This window comes from Aplidium turbinatum, chromosome 9 (assembly GCF_918807975.1).
Source record: "Aplidium turbinatum chromosome 9, kaAplTurb1.1, whole genome shotgun sequence".
Classification (NCBI taxonomy): Eukaryota; Metazoa; Chordata; class Ascidiacea; order Aplousobranchia; family Polyclinidae; genus Aplidium; species Aplidium turbinatum.
The window spans coordinates 21,439,960-21,452,299 of NC_137480.1; the positions used below are offsets into that span (position 1 = coordinate 21,439,960).

Here is a 12,340-nt window from a genome sequence, read left to right on the forward strand (position 1 = left end):
AATCAACAGTTCCTCGTTTCAGTTAGACGAATTATTGAAGCAAAAACATAACCCAGACAGCAAAATCCGCCATTTTTACATTGATTCAATGTCTGCAGACGTTGAATCAATGTAAAAATGGCGGATTTTGCTGTCAGAAGTTTTTCGTTTTGTAACCAACATGACCTGAATGAGCCAGTTGGTGACTCTTTGAACCAACATTGTGTGTAGGACAGTTTCAATGTTCCTGAGCAGTTTTCTTCGAGTCGTATCAACTCTCTTCATTATCACCTTTGCTACTCCTCTATTCCTGGTCGCTCTGATACCCATCCTGATATTTTACGTAGCTGTGCAGGTCAGTTGAATGTTGTACCTAAATACTTTTTGCCTGCTTTTTTCTTGCCATATCTTCACCTTCCGCTTTGTGCTTGCAGAGGTTCTACGTCCGCACATCCCGTCAACTGAAGCGCCTTGAGTCCGTCAGTCGTTCCCCAATATATTCACACTTTGGCGAAACCGTCACAGGTGAGCATTGCGCATCAGTGGTACTGCTGGAGCAGTTCTAAGCTTGGCTTTGTTTTCTGGATCATGTCGTTTTGCTAATTGCATGCTACGTTTTAAAGGTAGCTTATTGCTAGTAAAGTTGCTTTATGGAAACCTCGACAGAGGGTGGTATGACGTTGGCCTCTTCGCCTTCACAATCAGTTGTTTTAAAAATCCTTGTCTTGCTGATGCTGGAATCCCAGAGACCACGAGATGTTGTTTTCCTCTCGACATCAATTGATTTGTGAGCCGCCATGTTTGTGCATCGGAGGTGGCTGACGGAATTCCATATAGTAAACGTGCTTCCAATTTTACCAGGATAAGACATTGCCTGCTTTTCCATGGAACTACAGTAATAACAGAGTTTCTCCCTTCTATGGTCCAACACTGAAACTTAATTAAAGAATCATCTATTCAAACTTCCTCTATAACTACATCGAAGGAAGGCTGAGTGCGTTGAGTTTTTTTGTTCTTTTGATGGGCACTATTTTTATAGAAAGCGTCCAGAACAGCAAAATCCATCATTTTTACATTGATTCAATGTATAAATGACGTATTTTGCTGTCCGGGATGTGATTGCATCTTTCGTTTCCCTTCGAACTTCGAACCGTTGTTCCTTTGCACATTCAGGTGTCAGCACCATACGAGCTTATTCCCTGCAACAGAACTTCATGAAGCAGAATGAAATGAAAGTTGACATCAACCAAATGTCCTACTACCCAAATATTGTCTCCAACAGGTATATAGTTCACAATATCGGCATTGTATACCTAAACAATATATAATTTTGGTAGAGAGGTGACTTTCTTTAACCATAGACAGATAAAACCAAGCAACCACACGGCATTTAACATCATACGGCATTTAACATCATCTAATGTATGATGTTAAATGCCGTGTGGTTGCTTGGTTTTATCTGTCTATGGTTAAACAATATATAGTATCAATACTTCAAAAAGTGCTCAATGCCAAGCAGAGCGAATTATATCAAATATAGTTACTATGCAGTATGCAGATGCACCTAAAAATCTAAACAGCTTGTTTCACCCTTGTTGGGATCATCAGAAGGTTCTTATTCAAATAGAATCTTATTAAAATGTAATTCTATTTCAAAAACAAAATTGCGATGATTCTAATAAGGGTGTAATAAATGTAAAATGGAATAAGTAGTAGCATCAATGCAGCAACAATGCCCACCCAATTTATTAGACCCTGGGTGGAGTGATTGGTGTTTTTCAACAACGAGCTTAAGCCGGGTATCGAACCTGGTTCGCATATTTGTAAAGTCAGCGTCTTATCTGCTGAGCTATCCCACCTCACTGCGTCATTTCATCAACCACAGCAGAATCTACCACGTCTTAAATATTGCAATTTGCCACACTTAACCAAAACTGTAAAATGTGCATTCCACATTCAGGTGGTTGGCCATTCGGTTGGAACTGGCTGGGAACTTCATTGTTTTGTTTGCTGCGATGTTCGCTGTAGCCAGAAAGGGTTCCATAGACCCAGGGATTGTTGGGCTGTCTGTATCTTACGCCATGCAGGTGAGAATATTGTTGAATTATATCTCGGTATGGATTGTATACCTATTACATTGGCAACTTTGCATGTTAAAACAACCTTAACGCATTGTTAGTACGCGATATCTTATGCTAAGATTGTATGAAATAATAATTGGGCACCGGGCAAGGGCGTAGCTTAAAATGTGTGGGCGATAGAAAGATGAGATGCTCTTGAAGTTAGCGACCAAAAACTCATACGAATGGTTCAGACAAAAAGCATAAACTTTTTTTTTGTTAATTCGATTCAATCGAACACGAATTTGTATGTTTCCTGTTTTCCATTTTTCATTGCTCATACCTGGTGATAATTCAAGAATATTCTTTCGTCAAATGTGAGAAGATTCACTAAACCCAAAAGTACGATGCAAAATGATAATCTTTTCTTTTTCCTTTCTTAGGTCACTCAAACGCTGAATTGGCTTGTACGGCAATCGAGTGAGTTAGAGACAAACATTGTGGCTGTGGAACGCGTTCAAGAATACACCAAAGTGGAACAGGAGGTATGTGGTTGGGATCTTGCAGGTTTTATATTTCCTGCCATGTGGCATACGAAAAAAAGGCCTCGTCTCAGATTGAGCCGGCTCAAAGCCTTTCTAAACTCTCAGCGATGTACGAAACTTTACTTGCCGTTCAAAAACACTGTATTCTGTCTCAACCAATAAAAATATCTCTTTTTAAACGTTACCTCTGCTATTTATAAACCTCCATCACAACCTATCTCATCCCAGGCAGCAAAAGCCGTCATTTTTACATTGATTCAACGTCTGCAGACGTCTCATTTTTCTTTGTATCTGTAGGCCCCCCTCATTGAGGATGACCGCCCACCCGACGACTGGCCCTCCATCGGTGGTATTACCTTTGAGAGATACAGCACAAAGTACAGAGATGAGCTTGATCTTGTAGTCAAGGATATTTCTTTTGATATAAAAGGTGGAGAAAAAGTAAGTTCACAGAATGCTTGATTTGTTTTTGGTTAAGCAATAAGCATACCAGTCCACTATGTATTTTCGGCAAACAAATCTCTGACCCATTGTATTTATATCTACAACCAAGTTCTTTATGATGGTTTAAATTTTTCTATTTTCTATCTCTTGGACCCCGTTTTCAGGAAGGGACGAAGGGAATTGTTTAATTCAACCTTTTTATAAGTATCTAGAAGTCATTTCCAAGTACCAGTATGCAACTGTCATATCACTGCAAAGGTTTGCGTGCATTGAACGATGAAACTAAAGACAGGCTGCTCTCCAGTAGTCTTACAGTGTAGTCCGGGAAAGAATGTCAACGTAAATTGGTAAAATGATAGAATGAGCTTCGATCTCAGCAATTCAAAGAAAGAACAAAACATCACTCAATAATATGCCTATCCGGTTGCTTAGTGGAGAGTGTCAGCTTCTGAATCGGTAGACATGGGTTCGATACCCCTCGGTCATACCAAGACTTTTTAAAAGTAGTATTGACTATTATTCATTTTTGGCAATTAGCAACTTTATGTGGCTGCGCTGACACTATTTACTTTGTAAAGCGCTAACAGCAACACATACCTGCGATAGATACAGCGCGATATAAAAAATACATTATTGTGATTATATCGCATAAAACTGTCCTCAAAGTGTTCATGACAATGACCAAACTGAGTTCATGATGATGTCACACTACAGCTTTAGAATCTGATGTTGCATTTTCTTTGTTATTTTCACTTTTTTTTACATAAAGTAATCTTTCATTCTTCTAAGATCGGGATCGTTGGAAGAACCGGAGCCGGAAAGTCCTCCTTGACACTGGCTCTCTTCCGCATCATTGAGTCTGTGGCGGGGACGATCGTCATCGACGGCAAGAATATCTCCAAGATCGGTTTGGGGGACCTCAGATCGAAGCTATCGATCATCCCACAGGTTGGTTGAAGGATTGAAACCTTCCTGTTTGTTGCTGTTTAAACCGGTTCCAAATGGTTTCAACCCTAATGTTTCTATTTCAATACACGATGCTTTATATTCTGTTGTCAGTCTGGATTTTTGTTTTCAAAAGATGTTATTGATCAGACAAATTTGTCATGAAGTGTATGCGGAGTTCATGCCGTCTTTACAGTTTCTCAAATACCTGTTTTCTTCTTCTAGGATCCTGTTTTGTTTTCTGGAAATCTGCGAATGAACCTCGACCCATTTGACAAATACACTGATGACCAACTCTGGGATGCTCTAGAACATTCCCATCTCAAAAGTTTCGTTATGTCACTTCCGCTTAAGCTAGAGCATGAAATAATGGAGGGAGGAGATAATTTGAGGTGCGTCACTCAATTTCATTTCTACGTCCGCACGTCCGTATACAATGGAACGTCCGTATACAATGGAACGTCCGTATACAATGGAACGTCCGTATACAATGGAACGTCCGTATACAATGGAACGTCCGTATACAATGGAACGTCCGTATACAATGGAACGTCCGTATACAATGGAACGTCCGTATACAATGGAATCAACGTACATGTTTGCAGAACAATATCTTCCTTTTTTGCTTGTTCACGTCACATGTTAGCGCTGAGAAAAAAATGTCGATTTTAATACAAGCACAAAAACAAACCTTGCCCCGAGCTTCGACGTGATGCCCGTGTGGAAACACTGGGGCTTCTAGCAAGTAGGCCAACATTTCTGTAGTGAGGCCAGTTGGGCCAACACTCACTAGTGGAAAAGTACTCATTGCAAAATGCCAAAAACTGGATCAAGTCTCATTTTTACAACTAATAACTATTGATGTAAAAAATTTAACTCAAAGTTATTTTAATAAGTAAATACGATGAACAAATTGCGTTGATGTCACCAGCCAAGTAGTAGGAAGTATTTTGAAAAATAGTGCTTCACTGTGTCCACACATTGTCCATTTCTGATAAAGATATCTGCTTAACAGATCGCTTGCGAATCGTAACGATTTTTTATACTCACCTTTATTGCTGTTGAACTACTCAGCTCTCTAATAGAAGGAACGATATCTATTTTGATTGTATTATGGAAGACAACCACACTGACAGCTAATTTGAACATTCGTGTTTTGGCAAAGCGCCTAAATCTGCAAACAATTTGTATTTTAGCGTCGGACAGCGCCAGCTTGTGTGCTTGACTCGCGCGCTTCTGAGAAAATCTAAAATTCTTGTCCTCGATGAAGCAACTGCAGCTGTGGATCTGGAGACTGACGACTTAATCCAGGTTGGTTGGTTAAATCAAATCTAAAGCGCGACGCTGCCACCACTTCTGTCTAGTTTGATGTCCTGGGTTCTTCAGGTTTGTCAATATTTTAGTAAGAAATATGAATGGACTGCCCACACAAATTTGCCGGTTTAACTATTTCGACGGCTGATGTAAACCTTTCTGCTATGTAAAGCAACACTTATACCTGAAACAGTTGATGATTCTCATACTCGAATTCAAGCATGAGGGTATAAGAAACTAGGTTCTTACAATAAACCCGCACTGCGGCACTTGCGAGAGTAAGGTGGCCAGTTCCTTTCTCTCGGCCTCATTTCCTTCAGCAACTATAATTATGTCCAATTGTCCACCCAAATATATTCCACCATGCATAGAGGTGAGCGGTGTATTTTAACTGCCAGCCGAAAATCGAACCAAGATCACATGACTGAAAGCGAGTGTCTTATCCGTAGTCCCGTCTTACAGCTCTGTGATGGATACAGTGTTGTAGAAGAACATATATTGTTATGTTGATTAATTTCATATTATTATTATTATTATATTATTACCAGGCCACCATACGATCTGAGTTCAAGGAATGCACCACCTTCACCATAGCTCATAGACTCAACACTATCATGGACAGCACGAGGTATTGCAGTTACCACTGTTTATTTGCTTTAATCATGCACTACCACTAAACCAATGATGTAGTACATAACTTTGTGGAGTCTCCTTTCACAAGGCAGGATTTTTGTTTCAAGACAAAGGCGCATGATCTTGTTTCTTTGTAAAGGGCGTTTTGTAAGTTTTTAATGCGGTTAAATTCATTTTTCTTTAAATTTATCTGGTAGTTTAATTTTCAGCTGCCGTTATTAAACTCTCATTTTGTACTCAATTGTTTTCTTTGCTGTGCCGTACCATAAACCAATGCTTGTCCCCTGAAAGGGCGCTTCTCTGTGTGGTCATGAGGTTCATCATCAAGCTCCTTCCCAGTGGCGAGCGTTGGCAACACTGCGCCATTGTTTGCCGACATGAGCTGTTTCTGTGATCAAGACATTGAAGGAGCTTTCTGTACGAGTGCGAAAGCTTTATAAATAAAATGTACAAGTTACCAAACCTAACTCATTTTATTATTCTCTATTGTTTAATGTTCAAATTAATGTGTTCTGCCACTACTCGTTCTTCGTTTATTTTCCCGCTATTAAAATAGTAGGTGAATAATCTTTTCAGCGTGACTTCACGTTTTATTTCCGTTTTATTACGTTTTATTTCACGTTTTATTAAATAGCGAGAGTTTCGGTCAGAGTGGAACATGATCCGTTACATTTCAGAATTCTGGTTCTCGACGCTGGCCAAGTTGCTGAGTTTGACTCGCCTTCTAACTTGGTCAAAGCTAAAGGAGTCTTCTTCGAGATGGCAAAAGACGCGGGGCTGGCATGATTTGTTGTTTTAATGTTCAACGTATATTTACGTTCATCCAACGTGGTGTGGTGTCATTAAACTCTAACCTGTACTCGGTCATACGTTTTTAGTTGTTCTTTGTTAACCTCCGCTTGCGACAAGTGGGGACGAGTGCTGGTGTTTCATCCACAACCTAGTTGGTGTTTTATTTCGTTTTATATTCGAACATGTTTCATTTCATATTTTCTTGTATAGTAGAATTCGTTTAATTCGTCAGTTCGCCTTGTTCGTCACACTTTTGTCGGTCATTTACGGGTCGTTATGGTTTTGACTTGTTTGTATAACTCGTCAGTTTGCCTAAGTCGTCATTTTTTCCTTGAGGTAACAAATTCGGCGAATTCTGCTGTACTTCTTCTGTAGTACACATTGCTTGGTTCTGCCGTTTTTTTATTTAGAAAATTTAAATCTTTTTGGTCATTTCCTAATTATCCAATCACACATCTCTTTGTATGGCTGCTGTTTAGGCTATTATAGTTACACTTGGTGCTATGTTGACATTTTCTTCATACCTTTCTAAACGTTTATATACGAAACACGCGCGTACTTCTGGTGACTCGATAGGTACTTTTGGTTTCTCATTTGATTTTTGTTCAGTACTGTGTGAAGTTTCCTGCTGTTCAACAATTGCGATTTGCGAATGAAGCGTGCACTGTTACATTGCCACAAGCTACCACGCACCTCAATCTAGTTAAATAGTTCTCAAGTCAATGTTCAGCTTTTAGTGCCAACGTACTTTGTAACGATGTAAAAGCGTGTTTGATGTTTTTGAAGATTCTAGTGCAAATTTGCACTGTTAACTGTCAACGTTCAAGTGTAAATTTGTTTTCGAATGATTGCTTGCTTTTTGAACGTACACAATTGATGCACATTTGGTATTTCATACAAACTAATCTGTTAGTTTTCAAACCTTACTTTGTCAAAACACTCCACTGTACTGGTGATAACGTAATTTTACCTTTCCGAATAACGTACCACACAGGAATAAATGATTTGACATACGCTGCTTACCTTGACATAAACACAAACAGAACGTAATTATTGATATTCTCTTCGTACTCATATAGTTTTTACAAACTGGTGTACACTATTTTTAACTTTGTGTGCCTGCGGTATATCTTGCCATTGTATCGCTTAGTATAAAAGCAAACCCCTCACGCTCATACTGGAGATACTATTTGCTTGATGTCAGGCAGCAAAATTGCTATTTTTTCATTGTTTCAACGTTTAACGATGTTGAAACGGTATAAAAAGGTAACTTTTAATGTCTCAAAAAGTTAGGAGAACCATTGATAGACAAATTGTTTTTCATGCTAAGTTAGAAAGAAGAAAGGGTTCTTTTGGCGTTGACGTAGAGTGACGTCATGCAAGTGCTAACTTCTTGAGTTGCGTTTCTGTATTCTGCTTGTAGGGTTTCACATGCTTGCTAAAACCACCGATGTATTTCTTTGCGATAATTTCTTAACTTTATGAGTTCTTTTTGTTCTGGCTGAGTTTACAGCGATGTGTTTCTGTACTTCGATAATTTGACTTCAACTCAACTGTTTATTTAATATTACAACGTACAACATGTATGACGCGTGGCCAAAGAAAATCCAGTCCTATGACGTCCATGGGTTTTGTGTCGGTCGACTCTCAGAGCCGGGTGGCATGGAGAAATGCCATTAGACAAAGTAGGCATTCGTTGGCGTCTAACCCTCGCAACAATCAGCATTTGATGTGTATGTTAGTGTTGTACCCGCAGTTAGTCATACTTCCTTGCTTGATCAGTTGTGGGTATCTTTATACTCGGACTTAGAAAAGCTTTTGTAAAGCTTGATCCTGACAATAAATATTTAAATTTGATAGTCTTAGCTTTCGTTGATTTTAGTTTTTTGTATTCTGATGACTTCTGTTATTGTTTAGAATTAGTTTACACATTGTAACCGAGTGGTCTAAAATTCTGAAATACAAACAATTCTTTTTTTCTTAACCCCCTCCAATAAGGAAAAATAACCCACAACTTTCTAAAACTGTCACAGTCAAGCCCTGTGATGAAAAAATCGTTATCTGTGAAGCGATATTTCCCTTGTCGAAGAACTGCAGTTTAGAAAAGTATAATTGCAGCATATGGTAGATATTTGGTGTTATTGCTGCTTCGAATATTGAAGTGTTGCTTGCAATGGCTCTGCAATGTGTTCACAGATTGGATTGCGTAGAAAAGACGTTACAACAGCATGCTTTTGACGTTGATCAAAACATTACGTAACATTTATCAAGCTGTGTGATTGAACTGTTCAAAGCTGAAGTCATTCATCAAACGCACACTGCTGGTATCACAATCAAAGGACATCGAATTATTTGTGGCCATAGCAACGTAGTGCAGCAGGTAGGCCTATATTAGTTGCTAGTTAGTTTGCCATACTTAAACCAGCTACGAAGTGTGCGCAGTGTTTTCTTGCCGTCAACTTGCATGATTGAGTGTTGATGTATTTTTTGTTCATCTCATTAGGCTATGTGTTGGTTTCACCGAATATTTCTGACAACAATAAACTGTTGAAGCCTTAGTTGCAAAAGTTGTCTTCGCGGTTATTGCTACAAAAACGCAAGAATCTTCTGTAAAATCGGTGTCAATAAGTGAAGACAAAAGTATAGACTCGACAAATATCGAGTGCTTTTCAAGTTAAAATAGTGAAGGTAAGTCAGAAGTTAGCCTATCAACTGGCAATCTGCACACTGCTCATGCTTCCAACGTCATATTTATAAGGGAGTTGGAGTTATATAAAGAAGGTTCCTGTTATTTGTGATATGAAGACTCAACGAAAGATTTGTTTCTTGCCCACCAAACTTCGTTGCGGGGGCTCGTTCTAACGATGTTGAAGCTGATGGTTATTTCATGCAGAACTTTTGGTTTTTGTGTTGCTTGCTTAGGCTACCAGTGGTTCTCAAACTTTTTTTTGTTGCGACGCCTCTGGAAAAGTTTTCTGGACTTGCGACGCACCAGCAAATAAAAGTTAATGAGGAAACTTATTATTAAAGTTTTGTTTGTTGATACAACAACAAAAAGCAATGCATATTATTTAATGTGACGTGTGGGCTTGTTTGTTTTTACAAAGTTCATTAAATCTTGGGAGAATTTTTGAAATTGCCACCCGCATTTTTCTTTGAGTGTTTATTGGTGATCGAAATTTGCTTTTTATCACCGCCAAGGCAGAAAATCCTGCTTCACATAAATATGACGTGACATATGGGATAATAATAATTCGTAGTGCTTTCTTCACCAAAGCTGGATAGTGGATAATCGCTATTCATTGAAATCCAGAAATTTGCCGGATTTCCTGAATTAAACATCCTTTTCAGGGAATTGTCACAAAAAAGGTCAATGTAGGCTTCTTTTTCTTGTGCAGTAAAAGACAGTGGAGTAGGTTGGACGAAAGGATCACGAATCCATTCGTAGTTTGATAAATTTTTCGGAAAGTATTTCGCAAATTTCGACTCGAGCTTGGACAAATGTTGCCCAAATATGCTTCACAAATTTGAAGGCAGCGTCATACTTTTCTTTTCAAGCAAATTGGACAAGAAAGTGAAGTATCGAGAGCTTCTATACAGGTTTGCTATATCTTCCTTCCACAATAGCAGCTTTTTAACGAATGCTGCAATTTTATCTGAAATGTCATTTTTATTCGGCCCTTGCATAGAAATGTTCAGTTTGGCGAAGATATCACACAAGTAAAGTAAGCCAATTTCAATAAAAAATTGTTCTGAGCTAAACAATCTACAAGTGGATTATTTTCTTGCTGCAAAAAAGCCTGAAGTTTATCCACCAATTCGTAGAAGCGTTCAAAGAATTTTCTAAGCGAAAGCCACCTGGATGAAAATTAAAAGAGCAAACTCCGATGCGCTGCATCCATTTCTCCACAAAGTTTTTTGAAAACTCTTGACTTCAGTGGGCGTGTTTTAATGAAGTTAACAACTTTGATGACAACTGAAACTGCTAATCAAAGGATTAACCTCATCTTTATAAGATAAACTGAATTTAGCTACGAAACGAAACTCTTCTGCGACGCCCTTGGAAAATTGCAACGACGCACCAGGGCGTCGCGACGCACAGTTTGAGAACTACTGGGCTACAGTGATAACTTAGTTAGGGAGATGTGGGAATTGCAGTCAAAGGCTTCCGATTGAACGAAAATGGGAGGTGCCAGACTTGAGTTTCACCCTTAGGCCTATTTGAAATCATCTGTGGTGCATATCCATGTAATTTGAGCGGGAATCGAAATTCAAACTTGATGGAAATTGTGGATGTTCTTGACTTAAGTTGGAATCAAACCTACGGCGAGATTGTAGGCTACTACGGTGTCCAGTATGCCGTTTCTAAACACTCGGCCACGTTTCAAGACAATAAAGCTGTTGCTAACTGCAGTCTGGTTGGTTGGCGTCCGGAGTTGGATTTCAATCTTTAGGCTCGGACTGACAAAGCCTTTGATAGGCTAGGTTATTCCTGGAAGTTTCGCATAGGCCTACGCGTAGAAGATTTCAACCACTGACGCAGAACTGGTTACCGAGATCGACTGAGTGAAATTTCTGCTTTTTACTACAGTAATAACAAGCTATTATCATTTTGAAAGTCCAACATGGGAGAGCAATTGAGGCTCTAAATTACTGTAGGTATTGTTTCACATTCATAGTGAATCGTAGGCTGATGTTGTTTAATTTAGTTTCGGGAGAAAGTTTGCTTTCTTGTACCAAAGTCAGGCAAGAAACAACAATACAACAAGGTTGAACATTATAACAATATATTTTACATATTTACAAATAGTTTTAACCGTCGAGCGTTTTCGTCTTAACTTAAGCCATCATCAGGAATCTGAAAATATTTATAAAATGCAATAAATTTCAACTTCTTGAAGATAACTAGCTAACTGACTGAAAGGATCAAGAAATACGCAGCGATTAAAAGCAATAGTGCAGAAAACAAACAGACAGAAAAAAAAATTACATTAGAAAAAGGCAACCGCATGACTGCAAAAGAATTAGCACCACGGGGTAGGCTACATGATGCATCTAGTAAGTAGTAATTATGCTTAATTTCAGTTGATTGGTGTCAACAGTAGGCTGTAGTGTAGGCCTATAGCCGAGTGGTGAGAGCCCTGGAAAGGCAATCGAAAAGACGCTGGTTTGACACCGCTCATGAGCATGCAACTGTGTCTTGGGAACAACACTTAAACACTGTGTCTCGACACCTGCCCAAACATCTAGACCGCGTCGCCGCCACTGCCCAAGGGTGGTAAAAGGCAGAGCCCCTCGACCCTTGAAGTGGCGAAGAACAAGGTTCAAACGAAGAAGAAGAACACTTAAAAGCATGCCTGAATGTGGACACGAAGATTGGCTTGCTTGCCTTCCCGTCCACTCAACCTAAATCTTCAACCACCAGGTGTAAGCCTGAACACGACAAACAAAACAAACAGTAGGCTAATGAGTAGTTCTAAATTTTTAAATCAAATTGAATTTATCGCGCCTAAAAGGTGAAATTTATTCTGCCAGTATGTAATCTTCTTAAGAACGACAAAGTATTGCACTTGTTGTTTTTTTTTTATGCTCTTACCTATTTTTAATAAAGATTGCGAAATTTTGAGT

At 39.0% G+C, this 12,340-nt stretch overlaps 1 protein-coding gene across 1 annotated transcript in view; it reads left to right on the forward strand.

Annotated features, from left to right (window-relative positions):
• Positions 1-9,269, forward strand: part of LOC145777751 (multidrug resistance-associated protein 1-like) — a 30,235-nt gene extending 20,966 nt beyond the window's left edge. Inside the window, exons 28-38 of the mRNA XM_082589196.1 lie at positions 211-334; positions 414-504; positions 1,153-1,261; positions 1,940-2,066; positions 2,483-2,584; positions 2,882-3,025; positions 3,818-3,976; positions 4,199-4,365; positions 5,170-5,284; positions 5,836-5,915; positions 6,598-9,269. Coding sequence (XP_082445322.1) covers positions 211-334; positions 414-504; positions 1,153-1,261; positions 1,940-2,066; positions 2,483-2,584; positions 2,882-3,025; positions 3,818-3,976; positions 4,199-4,365; positions 5,170-5,284; positions 5,836-5,915; positions 6,598-6,706 — 1,327 coding nt within the window. The 3' untranslated portion in view covers positions 6,707-9,269. The remainder of the gene's footprint in view (positions 1-210; positions 335-413; positions 505-1,152; positions 1,262-1,939; positions 2,067-2,482; positions 2,585-2,881; positions 3,026-3,817; positions 3,977-4,198; positions 4,366-5,169; positions 5,285-5,835; positions 5,916-6,597) is intronic.
• Positions 9,270-12,340: the final 3,071 nt, after the last annotated feature.